The 20,062-nt window shown below is 40.8% G+C and overlaps 1 protein-coding gene across 1 annotated transcript in view; it reads right to left on the bottom strand.

Moving 5' to 3' along the window:
- Positions 1-20,062, bottom strand: part of MTUS2 (microtubule associated scaffold protein 2) — a 451,766-nt gene that overhangs the window by 306,514 nt on the left and 125,190 nt on the right. Inside the window, exon 2 of the mRNA XM_061628491.1 lies at positions 840-3,375. Within this exon, the coding sequence (XP_061484475.1) occupies positions 840-3,083 (2,244 nt within the window). The 5' untranslated portion in view covers positions 3,084-3,375. The remainder of the gene's footprint in view (positions 1-839; positions 3,376-20,062) is intronic.

Consider the following 20,062-nt stretch of genomic DNA (forward strand, 5'->3'; position numbering starts at 1 on the left):
CACTGAAATAACACAATTTTCACTGCCAGGTTAAAAGCAGGCAGTGAGAGATTCATTTGGGAAGAATGTTCCATAGTCAGGGGGTCACAATTTAAAGGACCTTTCTCTTGCCCCTACCAACCAAACCTTTGTCAGAGAAGGGACCATAAAGAAGACTCAGATGCTAAGCAAATAGCTAATAAGGGAAGGAGCAATTTCTGACATATCCTGATCCCAAACCACTCAGTGCAGTCTCCCCCAACCTGGTGGCTTCCAGGTGTTTTGGATGACAGCTCCCATTGACAATTGGCTAGGCTGGCTGGATCTCATAGGAATTGCAGTCTAAAACATCTGGAGGGCACCAGCTTGGGAATGGCTGACTTAGGGTTTAAAGGCTAATGCCAGCATGTTGAATTGAAGTCTGGAAGCAGACTGGTAGTCAGTGAAATAGTCATAGACTGAACTAGAAAAAACTGTGGTCTGAAGGCACATAAGGCCAGCTCTCTGCTGAAGCTAAGCAGGGTCAGGTCTGGCCAGTGCCTGGATGGGAGACTGCCTGGGAACCATATGTAAGCCACCTTGGGTTCCTATCATGAAAAGAAAGGTGGGGTATAAATGTAATAAATAATAATAAGGAAGCCAAGCAGTCCTAAAGTCATATGTGACCTTAGAGTCCTTCACTCTCCTCCACCATTCCCAATGCCACTGTTGAAAGGATGAGCATCTGTGACTCCATTCCAGCAACCAATTACCCAGACTCCTTGAGATGACCCCCAAACACGCTCCCATGCATTCATACACTTTGTACTGTACTGCAACAGCCAGTGGGTAGGTAACAAGAATAATTATATGTGCCTTACCTCCTGGATAAATTTTTCACCCATTTGAGTAAAATGATGTCCTGAGGATTTAATGCCAGACACCACAAGTCCAGAACTGTAAATCCGAGGCTTCTGCAAGTCAGGTTTAAACTTGTCATAGAGAATGTTGCCTGGTTTAATATCTCCATCATTTGAAGTCTTCTGCTCTGTTGGTATTGGCATGCTGCATGCAGGCGAAACGTAGGGTAATCCAGCTGGGGCAAAAGTATGGTCAAGGTGGCTTATTGCCTGGGGGTTTCTTCTGATGTAAGTGATGATTTTAGGTCTCACATGCTTAGGTTTTGGGGTGTCTGGTTTTGTCTCAATCTTATCTTCAGACTTCTCAATGCAGCTGCTCTCTCCATCATCCTTGGCTGGATGGGAATGTATGAGGATCGGCTTGGGGATGCCACTATTACAGGCAGTCTTATGAGGCACTTTAGGGGATAGGCTTAGCAATTGTGTACCTTCAATGGGAGGCAGGACTGCAGAGGATGGCAGTTTGTCAACCTGAAGAGCATAGAGATCTTTGAAACTGCTGCTTGATACTATGGTGTGATTATTAGCATTTACAGCCGCCACAGGACGCAAAGGAGTCGGGGCACATAAAAAGGTATCCATTCTCCCTGATATTTTATAGGTGTCCAGTGTGTCATCTGAAAGATTTTTCTTTGCAATAACCATTTTCTTGCTCTGAACTGAAATGCTTGTGTTCTCTAACCCACAGTCCTGGATGTTAGAGTGATAATCAGACACATTTTCTGCACTAAGCACATTTGGTTGATCAGAAGTGAGCATCGCAGCATTTTCACTATTCCCTTTGATGAGCATCAGTTTACTTTCTCTACTGTTCAGATGTTTGCTGTCTAGAAGATTCATGTTATGCATAAAAGACACATGCCCACCCATTGCCTGAATGCAACTTGCGTCAGCATCCTGTAGGTTTTTATTTCTTATAGGTGTCAGTTTGCAACTGTATTTGTTATCATCAGCAAAAGACAATACAGAATCCACCTCTTTTTCAGCTATACACACCTCATTCACTTGGTTCATTGACTTGCTGTCACTACTTCTTAAACCTGGGGAATTGTTACCCCTTACCAGTCTGTCACTGGCAGAGTCAATCCTCTCCTGCAAATATGGATCATCTCCTTTGCTACAAGGCTCTTGTATATGAAGTGATTTCTCTTTGTAAACATCAGATGCATAATCATTTTTATTCTGCATCACAACATTATTTTCCTCTGTCTGGCATCCAAGAAATTCAACCATCATACTCCTGTCATTTTTTTGCTGACACATACTATTTGACTGTGAAGACACAGGACTTTTCAGCTCTATTTTTCCTCTCTTATCACCCTGATGATCTAATTGTACTTCTGATCTACTATTGGATTTTACAGTTAAATGCAGATCTATATGAGCAGGATGTGGAGTGCTTTGTTTGTTGAAATTTGGGACACTGTCCACACCTGGTTGTTTTGCTCTCTTAGTTTCTGAGGTAAGTGGTGGTTTAGAATAATGGGCGTTTCCCTCTGAGGTGCCATCAGTTGAATGAAACACCATGCCTAAAAAATGGTCTTTTGATGTTTTCTGATATCTCTCAGTGTCTCCAATCAAATGATGTGAAGTGTCAATGGAATCCAAAGATGCAGACAGCAAGCGCTTACCTGAAACACGGCCAACAAATTCTTTCCCAGAAGCTTCTGTTTTAGCCATCAGTTTTCTTGACCTCCCCAAGGAAAGACGTTTTATTCCTTCTGGCTCAATCCTTCTATGTGTTTTCTCCTTAGAAACATGTTGGATGAGATCAGCATCACTTTTTGAAAGAACCACTGAAAAGGCATCATTTGTATTAATCCTCAGATTGGACAAACTATGTCCCCGGCTAATAGGGACTAGCTTTGAAGTGTCCTTCACCCCATCAGTCCTATAATCCTTATGCAATTCCCTGCTGATGGTCGAATGCAACCTAAACTCTGATAGGTCAGATGTACCCTGAAGTCTGTTCTTCTCTGAATCTAATTGTGTGATATTTTCTGGCTCACCACTGTTCAGGCATCTAGTTTCCCCTGAAAAATCATTTGTCCTTAATTTCCCTCCAGAGGTTCTAACCTCTGATGTGACTTGGTTGGCATTTGTGTCTCCTACAGTCATTATGCGTTCATTGTTATTCTTCATCTCATTTCTGTTGTCCTGCAATAAATTGTAACACAACTTGTTTGGAACCAGTGGTGTACTCATTTTCAGATTTCAAGTAGCCACTTCACTTGCAGCCCTAGTGAGATACAACTCTTCTCAAACTATGTCAACCACTGTGCATGCTTCTTTTCAGGAGAATCAAGGTACAAAACTGATCAGCAGAAAAATTCCTGTGCAAACCACACAGGTCTCTTGTCAGTCACATCCTTCTGATGATTCTGTCATTATTAGGACAGGGTTCAGATCCACGAAATCCCCCACAAAAAGAGATAAGGGGTTTAATAAATGCAGAAGACATTCATCAGGATCCCTCTGAATGACAAGTCCACTGAACCTGTAAGAGAAGAAATTATGTTAGCTAATATCACATATTTATGTAACTTTACAGTTGACAATGAGGACACTGAACTTGTCAAGGATTATCAATACCTTGGCACAGTCATTAATCAAAATGGAGACAATAGTCAAGAAATCAGAAGAAGCCTAGGACTGGGTAGGGCAGCTGTGAGAGAAATAGAAAAGGTCCTCAAATGCAAAGATGTATCACTGAACACCAAAGTCAGGATCATTCAGACCATGGTATTCCCGATCTCTATGTATGGATGTGAAAGTTGGACAGCGAAAAAAGCGGAGAAGAGAAAAATAAACTCATTTGAAATGTGGTACTGGAGGAGAGCTTTGTGCATACCATGGACTGCGAAAAAGACAAATAATTGGGTGTTAGAACAAATTAAACCAGAACTGTCATTAGAAGCTAAAATGATGAAACTGAGGTTATCCTACTTTGGACACATCATGAGAAGACATGATTCATTAGAAAAGATAATAATGCTGGGAAAAACAGAAGGAAGTAGAAAAAGGGGAAAGCCAAACAAGAGATGGATTGATTCCATAAAGGAAGCCACAGACCTGAACTTACAAGATCTGAACAGGATGGTTCATGACAGATGCTCTTGGAGGTCGCAATTCATTGGGTCGCCATAAGTTGTAGCGACTTGGAGGCACATAGCAACAACAATACCACATTAAAGAGCTACCACTCTATATTCAGAATTTTGCAACCAACACAGTCAGAATCTGTTTAGTATTTTACATCGGTAGGTTTCAACAACCACCTTCCGTCACCTTCTGTCAGCAGACAGAGAGGAATGTTGCTCCTAATACTAGAATTCAGGAAGCTAAATACTGTATGGAAGTTTCAGGGCAGACAAAAGGAAGTACCTTTTCATTTAGTGCATAAATATTATGGAATTTGCTTCCACAAGCCATACTCAGGTTATTAGATAAATCACCCTCATATTGAGGGTATCAGATAAATTCATGGAGGATAAGAGCTATCAATGGCTACTAGTCATGATGGCTGTGTACTCCCTCTAGTATTGGAAGTGCTACTCCTCTGAAAACTAGTTGTTGGGGAGCACATGTGGGGAGAATGTTGTTGCACTCCTGTCCTACTTGACGGCTTCCCACAGGCATCCAGTTGGCCACTGTGAGAGCAGGATACTGCACTAGATGGGTCTTTGGTCTGATCCAGCAAGGCTGTTCTTATGTCACAGACCTATGTGGAACCCATTATTTTGAATAGTCTTACAACATGATCCACTACCCCACCTTCAAGAACCTGGACAGCTTCACTTTTTTAGCCCTGCAGACCAAAGGGTCACTAAGAGGGCAGGGAACTGAACTATGGTGAATCCATTCACAAGTGAAGTGGCTAAGAGTGTAAGCTGTAAACCAGGAAGACTCTTGTTCAAATCTCTCCCCAAGCATCAACTGACTAGGTAGCCTAAGACAAGACTTCATTCCCTTTGCAACAGCCCCACTCCATCCATAATACTGGGAGACGAACACCTTACAGGGGTGTTGTAAGGATTACTGAAATAATGGTTTTGGAGCACTTCAAACACTCATAAGATGCCATATAAATGCTAAATAGTATTATTATGTAGATTTTGACTCCACAACTCACAGATAATTCTGACAGACTGAAAAACAAGGAACACTATGTTGTTGGCAAAGTCTCTGGATCCAAACTGAGATACATGCAGATCTAACTTTCATGAGATTTACAATCTGTTCCAATTCTAGAATAAAGTGCATTAAATGAATTCAGGAAACCAAACATAATATAAGAATTTAATGTCAATGTTTCAGAATACACTTCTTCCTTCAGGGTCCTTTAGAATACTACTTTGAAACTGATGCTGTGATCTATTCTAAGTTTAAATAATAATTCAGCTGATGGCACATATATAAAGGTTCCTTTGGAAAACTAATCATTGTTAATAAATATATAACCCAGACTTCCCCAGCGTGGTGTACTCTAGATGTTTTGGACTACAAGTCCCACCAGCCTCAGCCAGCACAGCCATGCTGGCTATGGCTAAATGGCATTGTGATCCAAACCATATGGAGGGCACCAAGTTGAGAAGACTGATCTAAATAATATTTTTAATGTAGAACGACGGCACTGGTGCTGCAATTTAGCTTTAACTCATGTCTATCCACCTTTCTAATTCTAATGGGAGAGAAAGATCAAGTTGTTTCTCACTGTTATAATGCCAAAATGCTCAAGCAGGAATACTTCTGTTATGTGTTGCTAATGTTCACATTCAACAACCTCAAGGCTATATTTCTCAACCAAGACATCTTGCCTCAAAATGAAAGAAATGGAGAATGAAAGTGTCAACACTTTCACTTCTCCATTTTCCCTCGGTTGGAAACATGTAAGACTAGGATATTTTGAAAAGTATACACGCAAATCACTGTGGTGGCTTGACTTTAGCGTTAGCTACCTGGCTACAATGTAATTTTTTGTCACTGGAAAAAATGATGGTAGCATATATTTTTCAGTGAGATATCATCGGAACATTTCATCATCGTCAAGAATATCTCAGCATGTAAGTCACTTTGAGATCCTTGCAGTATAAGGCAATGAATTAAAAAAAGCATAATGATAATCGTAATGACTTCTGTAAAAATTACAAACCAACCCTCTTTCAAATGGCGTGATTGCCTTTCACTGAAAAAGAAAGGTATCAGTGATAGGAAAATATCTTGCCACTAGAGATGGGTGAAACCTGCTTGCCTCTAGGTTTTTTTGAGTTTCTTGGAGCAGTGGATGATGGGTGGGGGAGAAGCCCAAGCTGATCCAGGGCCACAGAACAATATTGCCTTCCTGTCCATTTTCATGACCTCCATTCCCCCTCTAAAAACACTGTCCCTTCACTCAGTTGCTGAGTAGGAGTGGGTTTGGGGAAAAAGATTTAGTGGATGGACTAAGGTGGCAGAGGTGTGTGTGGAGGGTGGACACTGAGAAACACCCTCTGGTTTGGATCAGAATCTGATCCAGAGTAGAACTTTGGACTTGTAAAGGTTCTGTTTTGAGGGGGGCTTTATAAGCCCTTGAAGTTCATTTCTGAGTCTGTCTCAAGGAAACTTCACCAATTCTACTTACCTCACCATTTTGCCTCTCCATTTTCTCGACGTAGAAGAAAAACAGGTGTTCAATATGATCTTTATTCTCTCAGTTTTATAGTTTTGTTTTTTAAGTTTCTATGGGTATATATCTTTTAAAGATTCTATGGGTACCTAAAGGAATGTCAGTCTACTACTTCCAGAAGCTGTTTAAAGAAGCACGTGAATGAAAGTTCATGTTATTGCAGTTCATGCCACATACGAAAGAGCATAAAGCACCCAGCTCTTTTAAAGGATAGGAAAATGGATAGCTCTAGTACTCTGCAAACAGTTCTTTTCCTCATAGCCTAATACCATCTACCCTACAAAATATATTATTAATAATTATTAATAAACCTTGAAAGCTCTTATTTTTTTAAAAAAAATGTGCCACAAAAACAAGATTGTTTCTTTTGAAGAACTATGTCTATTTACATTGTTTCAGTTGTATTAAGCTGGTCAATCAAAATTTTAAGTTCTGCAGTTATCCAGAACCACTTGTGCTTGCTTACAGTTACTCACCATTAGGGATGGGCAGAGCTGTCAATTTCATTTTCTCTCCATTTCTCATTTTCCCAATCTTAAGTTCAATTTTCCACATTCCCACATCAAGTTGCATTTTTTGTTTAAAAAAGTCCTTATGAAAATTTCTCAGCCAATTTTACATGCAAATATAAACATTCACCAAATTTCATATATATAAAGAAGCCACTTTCCTAAGTCTGTTATGCTGAAGTTGATGTGTTTCTTTGGGAAGGGAGGTCTGATGAGAGCAAATTTGTCCTTTTTGATGGCTGTCTTTCTCTAGTCATGCTAACCTCAAACTGCTCCTGACCCCAAAGAAGTGTTAAGAAGGCAACATATCTCATTGCAGCACACAGGTTCCTTGAGTTTCTTGGTGGTTCCCTCACCCTGCCATGCTGGCCTGCAAGCACTATATATTTCCAGCATTTATACACCACTCTTTAGCCAAAAGAACTCTCAGAGCAGCTTACAGAAATTGGTATTAAGGCAGTCCCTGCCCTCAGGCTTACATTCTAAAGCAGAGGCAGCTGGTGGTTCCATGTCAGTGGGGCAGTGAAATCTGATCCGGGTTGTAATTCCAATTTTCAAAGTTTTGACTAAAGCCCTGAAACACCTTGGAAAAGCTCCTGGAGAGTTCAGACTAAAACACCTTAGACAGCTCCTTGAAAGTTTGGACAAAAAGCTGGAGAGGATTCCCCTGCCCCACTGGCAGAGAGCAACCAGCTGCCACTTCACACAAAGAAAAAGGAATAGAAGAGAGGAGGGAAGTTACCTCTGTGTAGTGCATTCCCATGTCCTGCCCATCAAATTGATAACCCACTATGGAGAGTCACAATGAGTCATCTTTCCCTTGTTACAACATAGTGGATTCTTACAAAAATATATACGTGAATACGAACATAAGAAGAACCCTTTTTGACCAGAGCCTCATCTAGTATATTTCCAAACATTCCATCAGATGTGGACAGTCAGAAATTGTCAGAATCCACTAGTGTATTCACTAGTATTGAACGTCACCCAGAGTCACACATTTACTAATTTACTATAACATATTATATTACTTCACACCTTGCATGCTAAAAGAAATACAGCTGAATGTAAATATTCAAATAAAACTTACACTATTCCCATAAATGTGTGTATTGTAAGGATATAAACTGCACAGCATAAAGACATGTATGAAAAATTAACATGGTTTCTAAACCTTCATGCAGACTTCTGGGGTACATTTGGACTCCAGGTGCACATTGTGTAATTTACACATAAGTAGACCTACAGGGATGTCTTTCTAGGACATGGTCACAAATTTAACCTGTACAACACCCCCAAATTTCAGCCAGTTACCACTTACCATTTTCCTTCTGGAAGAAAAAAATACCTCAGAAATTGTGCTGTTTATGCAATTTGCAAGGGGAAGAGGCCAACATATACTGATAGGAAAAATTCTAACTGCTCTGAATAAGTGGTTTTTTCCTCAGGGAGCTTTGCTATTGTCAAGCATACTTGTGCTGACAACAAAGACAATAAGGGTCTCTGGGTGACAAAGTTACCCATCCTTCCATTGGAAATCTCATTGGGGTACAAATATACTCTAAAGGCGGCCAGTGCGGTATGTTTATTTTGGCCAGGTCTGCATTACTGGTGGTTCAGATCCAAATGATACTTTGTATCTTACTTCAAGATTTCTTTGTAATGCCAAGAGATGTAAAATATATATTTCAAGAAATAAAATCTTAATGTGATCTTTAAATGGAGGGGCATAGCTCAGTGGTAAAGCACATGTTTTGCATGCAGAAGGTCCCAGGTTTAATCCCTGGAGTCTCCAGTTAAAATGAAGGTAGCAATGAAAGTAGCAAGGCAGGAACAACAGCAGGAATGTAGGATGCAACAAAACAAGAATTGTTGGAGGAAAGTGTTCTCTACTGAGATAAGCTATTTCCTTTCATTACTTTCAATGACTTTTCTCTTGTACATTGATTCTGAGGTGCTATCATAAATTCAAGCACATTTAGGGAAGGAAAAGAATTGGGCAACAGGGCCCAATGATTTGACTCAAATTACCACAATGATGAAAACCAAGTGTAGCTTTTTTTAGCTCATTCTGCGGCAACAATTCCTTGTATGTGTATATATATATATTCAGGAAAAAATAACTTTTTAATGCGTCTTCAAATGCTAGTATACCCCAAAGGCAAATTTGAGGAGGTAACCTAATAATTTATTACATGTCCTGATGGCGAGCTTCCCACAGATATCTGGTTGAGCCACTGGCCTGATCCAAGCCAATTCAGCATCAGAAGTGCTCTGTACATAGTTCAGAAATTAACAAATGGCACTGAGAATTTCTATTGTATTGATTCCACTCTAGAAACAAGACCTGACCATTTTGAATGTCAAAATCTGAAGAGAAATTACACGGAGACATTCCAAAGCATCCCTAATGTTAACTTAGATTTTCGTAACAAATACAACATGCAACATCCAGGACAGGTTCCTGGATGCCACAAGAAATCCACCCCCCACTGGGCAATGATGGTGAATGGTATGAGAAGGGGAAGCTCCTGGATGGAACTTAAACATGACACTATATTTACCCGCAAGGTCCCTGTAGGAAGACTCCTATTTAAATCAAGCTGCCAGCTAGGGATGGAAAGATCTGTCAATTTTGGTTCTCTCAGTTTCTCACTTTTCTAATGTTAAATTCAGTCCTCTACATTTCTGCAGCAATCTGCCATTTTTTTAAAAAAAAGTCTTCATGAACATTCTCCACCCTTTTAGTGTGAATTTCCCCAAATAAACAAATTTTTGTAGGCAGTTTTGTCAAAAGTACACATTTTTGCAAGCTCTCATCACATCATGTCTTTTTGCATGTTATTTTCACTCATATATATTCACTTTTATGCACACTTTCCCCTAATATATGCATTTTTATAAATATTGCTTAGTTGGCGAACTGCATCCCAAAATTCTAATAAATGCGAATTTCGAAGGATGGCTGTGTTTTGATTCTCGTATTGTTTCGGAAAGTGCAAATTTGATGGATTCTGCTTGAAATGCGAACTGAATCGAAATTCTCACCTATCCCTACTGCCAGCCACTGCACATGCAACATTACTGCATTATAAGAGTGCCAGCCAGGCTGCAGATCCCCAGTGTGATAACTCTACATATGTAGGTAAAGTGACCTGATTGAAATGAAACAAGCCATTCATGCCCAATGTTCCATTTGAATCAAGCCCCACACTATACAACTGCAGGTAGGGATGGAAGGATCTGCCAATTTCAGTTCTCTTGGTTTTCCATTTTTCCATTTTTAAATTTAGTACTACACATTTCTGCAGCAATCTGCATTTTTTAAAAAAAATCCTCATGAAAAAATTGTCAGCATTTTAGTGTGAATTTCTCCTAATAAACACATTTTTGTACTCAGTTTTGAGTAATGTACATATTTTTGCAAGCAATTCTCCTCACATAATGCATTTCTGTATGCTGTTTGTATTTGTAATGACCAGGGTTTGAATCCCCACTCAGCCATGAAACTCACTGGGTGACCTTGGGCTAGCCACTGACTCTTAACCTAACCTACCTCACAGGGTTGTTGTGAGAATAAAATGGGGAGGGAAGAACCATGTACACCACCTTGAGCTCTTTGGAGTAAAGGTGGGATATAAATGGAATCAATCAATCAATATATTCATTTTTATGCACATTTGTCCCTAATATATGCATTCTTCTAAACATTATTTTCTATGTCACCAGGCTTTTGCAGGCAATCGAGAAGGTATCCTTCTGCAATAGTTAGTTAATTATTTCTGGTTTTAAAAATTGTGATGGTTTTATTACATATTTATATATGTTGTAAACTGCACTGATATATTTTTTATGAATAGCATTACGTAAATATTTTTATAAATAAATAAAAATTGGTTAGAGAACTGCATTGCAAAATGTGGAGAAGTGTGAATTTCAAAGGACAGCTGTGTTTCGGTTCTCATATTATTTTTGAAAGTGAAAATTTGATAGATTTGCTTTTCAATGTAAACTGAATTAAAATTTTCCACTATCCATAGTTGCAGGTGTGGTAGAACTTGTCCTCATATTCATGTTCCTCGCTGCTACTGCAAGTGTCCTGTTGCTCAAGATGGTTCAGATTATGTGAAAACAGAACTCCAGCAGCTAAATATTCTAATGAAAGTTAGGCTTGGTTTATTGGCTGCAATTATAAGGTAAAAATGTGCATCACACATTTCAGATGAGACTTTCCTAGTAAGGAAGAAGGGGCAAATGCTTCCATTCATGCAAGCTGCCTCTGCTTGATTTTTTGTCCAGTTCCTCCCACCCACTGCATCTCAAGTCTTTCTGGAAGGTCCCCCAAATGCTCAGAGGAGGCTGCAGGGACTGTCGTGGACAGGAAAGGCAAGGGAATTTCCCTGAGGTGAGTGTCCTTGCACAAACACTGCACTGAATACAACCCAATCGCAATCACACTAGCCTGTGAGCTTATGCCACTGATATCATTTTTTTAAAAAAGGGATGGGCCTTTCAGTACACAAATGTAAACTGGCTCAAACATAGGAGGCAGGATGGAAATATTTCAAATAAAATGCAAATAAATAATAACACACTGCCGTAAAGGATGAAAAACACAGTAACAGTAGAGGGCTTTTTATGTGTTTCTGAAATCTTGTAAAGGCTGTTTCTGAAATCTTGTAAAAGCTATCCAGGGTTTTAATTGTTTCCTCTGTAGTACACATATCCCTAATCATGTTTGAGCGTTCATCTTCTTCCCTTCCCACCTTCCTTTGAAGTGTTCTATTCCCAGGACAAGTAAAGCAGAAGTCTTTTATCTTAACCCTTGAAAAATGATAGAGCCTGAACTTGAGGTAACATGAAATCTATCTCCTGCTTGTATTCTCTTTATCATCTGGATTCTACCATGCAAGTTTAGTTTTCAAAATGGTGAGAGAAAATTCAGCTCAGGTGAGAATTCACTTGACATTGATTGTCTTTGCACCACTGAAGCTAACCTACTCTCTCTCTCTCTATAGCCAAAGTTCAAAATTGGATGCCAAAGATTTATTGAAGGCTTTCTATGAATATAGGGTGACATCTAATGGTGGCTGTCTTCCAATGAATGGTTTTATTCTACCCTCAGCCTCCCTGTTTCCCCCGAAATCTACTTTGGAGGGTTGGAGGACCCTCTGGAGTAAGATTTTGGGTTGGGTGCTGCGGGACAAGAAGAAGAACAGGAAATCCCCCACATAGGTGAGTATTCAATGCGAGTCCTACTCAGAGTAGACCCATTGAAGTTAATAGACATGACTAACGTAGGTTCATTAATTTCAGTGGCTCTGAGTAGGACTTAGTCGAATACAAACCCCTGAGCTGAAGTGTGTTTTCACAACATTGCTGGGAGGAAGGGTGGGATATAAATCAAACTTGGATGGCTTTTGCAGGGAATTAGACAAATTCATGGAGAATAAGGTTATCAATGGCTACTAGTCATGATGGCTCTGTATACTGTCTCCAGTATCAGAGGCATGGCTGTGCTCTGCCTCCACTATTACCAAATTCTTCCAAGCTACACAGGAAGTCGACTGTGAAAGAATAACCCAAATTGTGTTTGCATTTTGACAAATTTGTAGGGTGGTACAATATCTCAGAGAGGAGGTCAGGTCTCCTGCTCCTCTGGTGCATTCACTGTAGCTGCCCAGTTTCCCTGCTTTTTCAAGTTGGATAGAAATATCTGTGGGCTATAGGTATGTTCTTAAACCGCAAGGTTTTTTGCCTATTAGTGAATTTCTCTGCTTTTTAATCCGGGAGATAAGAAATGGGATCCTGTGCAAGCTTGATGAAAATGGATTGATCATTTGCATGCTTATTGAGTTCAGTGGAATTTACTTCCCTGCAATCATGCTTAGGATAGGTGAAAATGACCATAGGGAATGGGGAGGGGAGGAAGGAGGGGAGGGAGGGCAGAGGGGAGGAGGGGGATGGGAGCAGGAAGGAGGGGAGGGGAGGAGGACAGGTTTGATCATTTGCATGTTTATTGAGTTCAGTGGGATTTACTCCTGTGCAATCATGCTTAGGATAGGTGAAACTGACCACAGGGGATGGGGAGGGGAGGAGGACGAGGGAGGGGAGGAGGGGCAGAGGGGAGGAGGGGCAGAGGGGAGGAGGGGGATGGGAGCAGGAAGGAGGGGAGGGGAGGAGGACAGGTTTGATCACTTGCATGTTTATTGCAGTGGGATTTACTCCCATGCAATCATGCTTCGGATAAGTAAAACTGACCAGGGGGGAGGGAGGAATGGCTGGAGTGGGCAGGGAAGGAGAAAGAAGAGGGGAGGGGAGGAGGAAGGGAGAGGAGAGGGGAAGGAGGATAAAGGCAGGTTTGATCATTTGCATGCATATTGAGTTCAATGGTATTTACTCCTGTGAAATCATGCTTGATAGGTAAAACTGACCAAGGGGAGGCAGAGGGGGAGGGGAAGGAGGGGATTGGAGGGGGAGGGGGAGGGAAGGGGCAAGAGGGAGGGGATAAGAGGGAGGAGAAGGGAGGGTGGGTTTGATCAGTTGCATATTTTTTGAGTTCAATGGGATTTATTTCTGTGCAATCATGTTTGAAAATGGAAATGGACTTCCTTCAAGTCGATCCCAACTTATGGCGACTCTATGAATAGGGTTTTCATGGTAAACGGTATTCAGTGTTGGTTTTACTATTGCCTTCCTCTGAGGCTGAGAGGCAGTGACTGGCTCATGGTCACCCAGTGAGCTTCATGGCTGTGTGGGGATTCAAACCCTGGTCTCCCAGGTTGTAGTCCAACACTGACCTGGGGGAGGGGCAGGGAGGGGAGGAGGAGGGGAGGATATTAGATGGGTGGGCACTGGGCAGAGGGGAAGCCCCTTTCCTTTCCAAAAGGAAAACATTGTGAACAGTATCATTGCTTTTCAGTGTTTCCCCCACCTTTTTATTCTACAGCAGGCACATGTAGCCTCCCACTCAAATTTAAACCAAAGCTGTCCCTGGCCACATCCACACCAGGCCTTTATTTCACTTTAGAGAGTCATGGCTTCTCCCAAAGAATCCTAGGAAGTGTAGTTAGAGAAGGGTTCTGAGAGTTGCTAGGTGATGCCCTGTTCCCCTCACAGACCTTCAGTCAGAGTGGCTGACTGTTAAACCACTTTGGCCACTGGATCTCTGTCAAGAGAATAACAATCTCCTCTCAGCACCCTTCACAAACCACACTTCATAGGATTCTCTGGGGGAAGCCATGACTGTCTCACGTGAAATCAAAGTCTGGTGTGGGTGTGGCCCCCTGATTAAGCAAGCCAAGCAGCTGTGAGTCTGGCTTTTAGAACACTGATAGTTGGTTCTTACTGAGCATGCCTGACATTATCATTCAGTTCAATGCAAAATTTATTAAATTAATTAAAAATCAGCCAGGCATTTTTTTTTTAACTTTTAGACTGCAGAAGATGAAGGTCATTGTATGGGGCAAAGTCAGTAACAGGATTACAAGACCCCTGTGAACATTTTTAATGAATTTCAACAGATTATGAAAACTCTCAGATAAAGTCCAAAAGGGGTCTGGTTTTCTCCCTCTCTCTTGTTAGACTTTGAACTCTTGATTCTTTCTGACTGTTTTGTTTATTGCCATGAAAATTGAGAGGGTTGTTAAGCAAGCGTTTCTGACTTCAGGACTATAAGTTTAGTAAGGTCTTGTTTTGAAATGAGCTTATGGGAAGCATCCGAATGGCATGGAGGGTATTTTCAATTTAACATTGCAGAATGTGAAAAATCCACCGCTGTATAATACAGTAGTTGTGGCTGTTTGCCCATGGCCACCTAATGTGTTCAGGTCTTTAGCAAAACCTGAGTTGGGGACTTCTCATTTCACCTTCTTGGTCACAACACTACATCAGCTCTATGCCAGGTACTGTCTCATTTCTTGCTAGGCTTTCTTTCCACTCATTAATTTATCCCACTCAGAGCTGTTGTTGTCTGGCAGTGTAAAGCCACCATGCCAAATGAACAGCAGAACAGACTCAAAACCCTTTGTCATATAAAGCCACCTTTGTTACGTTGTGGTGGTAAACACTTCTGTGTGCATTCATCACAGCGTCAACAGCGGTATGTCCTCCACCTGACCTTGCTAGCATCAGGAACTTTCTAGAAGTGCCCACCCCTACATTGCCATTATTTTTTACATAACATGTTTGATCTGTTTAGCTATTAAAGATTAATGGTGTTATAATTTAACTTACTGTCTCCACTATCCTGACACAGTCTTGTCAATTATGGTGTTGTAACATCTTCCGAGAAGGCATTTATTAATCAAAAGGGTCAAAGAAAACCATTCCTCATCAGCCAGTCTTATCTTTTAGAACCAGAAACTTTATTTTCATGTCAAAAACCACTGCTCCTCCTCCCCCCACAAAAAGAGACAGAAACCCAGCTCTTTTCTTTTCTACAAATTGAATTCATTATTATATGGTAATTTTTTCCCCCAGAACAAAGCAGACAAATGCAAATGAATAGAACAGTCAGCGCAGAATGGCTATGATCTAAAGAAATATTTCACTCATTCCCCAAGCAACTGTTCTGAAAATTCTTTTGTTATTCTGTGCTGGGACACAAATCTGGGATAATATCTTCACAGCTCAGCAGTGGAATGAGTGAAAAGTACTAGCAGATCCATTGAAATTAATGGGCCTAAGTTAGTCACAACCATTAATTTCAATGGGTCTACTCTGAGCAGGGCTAGCATTGGATGCAATCCTTTGCATTCTCAAAACTCTATCAAGGCAACAACTCCCCACACCCTTGTTACTAGGAACACACACCTCTGTGCACAGATGCTCTCAGGGTGAGCCACCAAGACTGTAAGTTAGAGCAGCCCCTTAGGTAGCAAAGTGTTCCCTGGTATTGGAAGGACTCCATCCAACTAGACCAGCCATCGGCCGGCTTCTTCACCCTGCAGGGCTATGAAGGTCACCTGTTCTTTGTCAGGGCAATGATGATCATCTTCTCTCAGTTTGTTTTCTGCTTCTGAAATCCTGGTTCTTCTCCCTGACTCCTACTCAGTGGCTGCCTAGAGACTCACCTTTGACAGTGATTGAATTAGAAAGTATAAGAAGCAAAGGGGCTGTGCATTCTGCTTTTATCCCCTAGTAATATCACCCTCACCCACTCCTGACCACTGTGCATACAGGTACATTAATGAGACGTCCATTTTCAGTCATTTCCTATAAAATGCAAATAGATCCTATCCTGCTGAAAGGCATCTCTGGGCTGGTTTGGGTGTGGGTTTTTTGGGCATGGCATGATAGATCCATATGCACATTATTAAAAATGGCTCCTTTGCACATGCACCTACATGGTGCAACAGCTAGACTTTGGCATGGTCAGCAAACATGTGAATCTACCTAACAGCACTACTTTTCTAGGATTTCTAGCCTAAGCAACAAAACATCTATCAGGTATTGGCCATTCCAAGTTCTAGAAGTGTGTTTTATGAAGAACCACAGTCTAACCCAATGGGTTAGTGCTAGCTATGGACCTTAGAAGGTTACGGTCCTCGAAGTCCTTAGAAGGCCAGGCACTCAGTGGGCAGTTTGTGCCCTCTTCTCTCCAATTCTCCATCATCTTCAATAGAGTGGGCTTTTATTTTGTAAAATGAAAATAGGTTACTTATGATCAGACCATATGTTTTGCTTCTCTATGTGAATGTCCCATTTTATACTAAATAAGGCAGGACATCTGCTTTAACAACAGATGAAAACAACAGGAGTTTGCTATACCTGACTGCTTTGTATAAACGTCAGATGTCTAAAGACCTTGAAGCAAGAGCAACCAGCCAAGGTCAAAAGAAATACATTGCCACTAATTTACGAGTAAGGCTGTAATACTAAGCACAGTTACTAGCAAGTCCCATTGAATTCTGTGAATAAATATGGTTAGGTTCACGTTGTTAATCTATTCAGGTGTTCAATGGAATGCCAGGGGGATCAAACTGGAAAGAGGAACATGGGTGCGCACATAAGCCCTGACCCTAACATCCCCACACATGTTGGCTCCATTTCTGACCTTTGTGTTTGAGTGTGAAGGCCTGGAGTGGGATTTTAAGTTTGTTCAGCTGAACACACTTACAATATTCTTTGTGAACAGGAACCTTGAGAAGACAGATCCCAAATGTAGGGAGGTTTCTAAGGGTACTTCCAGACAGGTATTTACTGTGGGATGGGGGCTTCCCATTAGCAATGTAAGAAGACTTTGTTTTCCATTCCACCCCGTATTCATTGCATGTAGCACTGTTTCTGTTCCGCTTCAGTTCATCTTCTGCCAAAAACTGTCTCACTGTCCATTGTGGCAAAATTTAAAAACTTACATAATTTATATAATTACATTATTCTACCCCATTCATTTCAAAGCAAAGGAAAAGCAACGCAAATGGTGGAAAGCCTGTAATCAATTATGTATCATTTGAAGATTGACAGCAATGACAACAGTGGATACCAGTCATATTTCCTGGATTAATTTACATTCCAGATATGGGGTGAATAAGTGAACACTGACAATTTCTGCTCCTGTTTCCATTTTCATCAGAATTCTCTGACATCCCTACTCTCATGCATGCAATTTCCTTTCTTTCTTCTTTTATGTAGCATCCACATGACATGGTTGGCATCAAAATGCCAGCGCATTTCCCCTCTTCTCCATTTAGCCCAGATTTACCCTTTCCAGGAAAAATCTGATAGTTAAAACAAAACTTGCTGCCAATGACCTGCTGGCATTATCTGAATGACCCATTTGCAATCTTAACCTCTCATCTGGAAACACCCTACGAGTTTTCGGCTAAATGCACTTAAGATTGTACATCAAATATTTGCAAGTCTGAAGATTTTTTTCTGAGGAGGCTAACTCTCTCTCTCTCTCTCTCTCCCCTCTCTCTCTCTCTCTCTCTCTGTGTGTGTGTGTTTTGAACACCTAAATGGGGGATCAACTTAATTAAGACTTCACAGATGTATATAATGAACAGTGAACTTAAATTCTACTACATTAGTGTGATGGACACACAAATAAAGGCATAGTATAGCACGATCAGATATGTTCTTAGAATTTTAGGTACTGCTGTCATTCAAAGGCTTAAAGCTTTGTTTCTCTGTGAAGGAGAAGCTATGGGTTTCATGTAATAGATCCAAACTCAGATGCTTGAACAAATTAATTTTGCACAGCTACACACTAAAACATTTGTATATATTTTCCTACTTACTCAGTTTTTGATCTCATAAAATCCTACAGTATTTTTTATTTATACTGCACTCTTCAACAGATTCCCAGGATGGCTATCAGGTGATAGAAAAAGAATGTTCTTGGCTCACAAAGAAAAAAACCTCCAATAAAGTATCCAAAAATATAACTAACTGTAAATCAATAACAGTAATAACAGCAGCAAAAATAACATATGGCAGCATAAAGAACGTACAAAAAATGAGCAATAAGAAATGCCCTGCAGCACAATCCTATACATATCTACTAAAAAGTAAATCTCATTGAGTTTGATGGTGCTTACTCCCAGATAAGTAGATAAAGATATTAATCTTGATCCTAAACATGGGGAAGGGTGAACTTTGGAGGAAGAATCCCACAGGAATGGTACTATTGCAAAAAGGTTAGTTCTAAAAGCAGCAGCTGATCAGCTAAGTGGTAGATAAACTGCTTTGCATACAGAAGGTTCCAGGTTTAATCCCCAGCATCTCCAGACAGGGCTGGGAGAGATTCCCACTGAAACCCTGGAGAGTCACTGTCAATCACTGTAGACAACACTGAGCCGATTGAGATGGACCAGTGGTCTGACTCAGTAAAAGGCAGCTTCCTATGTTCCTCCAGGCTGTTCTTGCAGCCTGTTAAATCCTGAAAAGGAGCCAGCAGCGTTAGCAGTGTGTAAATAGTACCTTAAAATCCTAGTTTGAGATATGCAAAGACCCCCTCAGAGACTGGAGTCAAGCGTGTGATCTAGAAATGTACATAGATGGTGATGTCATGGCAGTAGGCCAAGACGTGGCATCACAGGCATCACAATTAATTCCTCCCCCAACAGCATAGCACCCCACAAATACATTGCAACACAGAGAACTTGGTGGTGGTATTAATCTCTAGGAAATAATTAGCCCCTGCAAAGTCCTTCCGTGCCATTTTGCCAGAAGGCCAGGGAAGGCAGTCAGCTAAAATCATGCTGGTTCAGCACCTAAGGAAATGTCAGATAGCTATGATTTGTGCTGTCCTGTGCAAACAGGTAATGCGAAGCTTTAAATGTGCTGTATGGCCCTTGGGTAACAAAATCCCTTATTGCATTTTTTGTTGTTTTTCATATTACCTTTATCTGTCACCATAGTTATTGTCTTTTGCATCCAAATAATATAACTTCAGGGAGCACCTCACATTTGATGGTCTGTGAGATTCAGATGTGCAGGCTGGTTTCCTGTTCTATAGCTTTTAAAGAAAGAGGTACCATAATTTGGTTGGAAGGTGACAACATCGAGGCCAAAGTTACTGGGTTCTTCTGCTACTTGCAGTGGTGTAGTGGTGCATTTTGAAGTGCAGGAGCTCATCATGCCAGCCCTCTTAGCCACACCTCCATCCCCTACCGCAAGTCTATAGTGAGGCCCTCAATGAGAATCCAAAAATGCTAGCAGCCATGTAAAGACATTTTACTACAAAACTTAAGGAAGAAGGGCTAGTCTTTCAAGGAGGAGTCCTGTGGCACCATAAAGACTAAACCTTTTTTAAGCATGACTTCAGTCCTCTGTATAGTTACCTGGAAATAAGTTTTGTTAAACTCAGATCACATCCACAGCATATATTTAAAGCATGTCACCCATTGGAGCATCAGCATTATTGACAGGCCTCCTTACTCTACCAATTGTGATAACGAAGCTTTCAGGTCCTTTTCGCTGATTGGGTTTTTACTTCACACTAGCAGTTTTGAATGGTAGCACTTCTTTGCAAGATGGTTTGTATTTCTGCTCAAGACCATAAG

Source organism: Rhineura floridana, chromosome 5 (assembly GCF_030035675.1).
Source record: "Rhineura floridana isolate rRhiFlo1 chromosome 5, rRhiFlo1.hap2, whole genome shotgun sequence".
Taxonomy (NCBI): domain Eukaryota; kingdom Metazoa; phylum Chordata; class Lepidosauria; order Squamata; family Rhineuridae; genus Rhineura; species Rhineura floridana.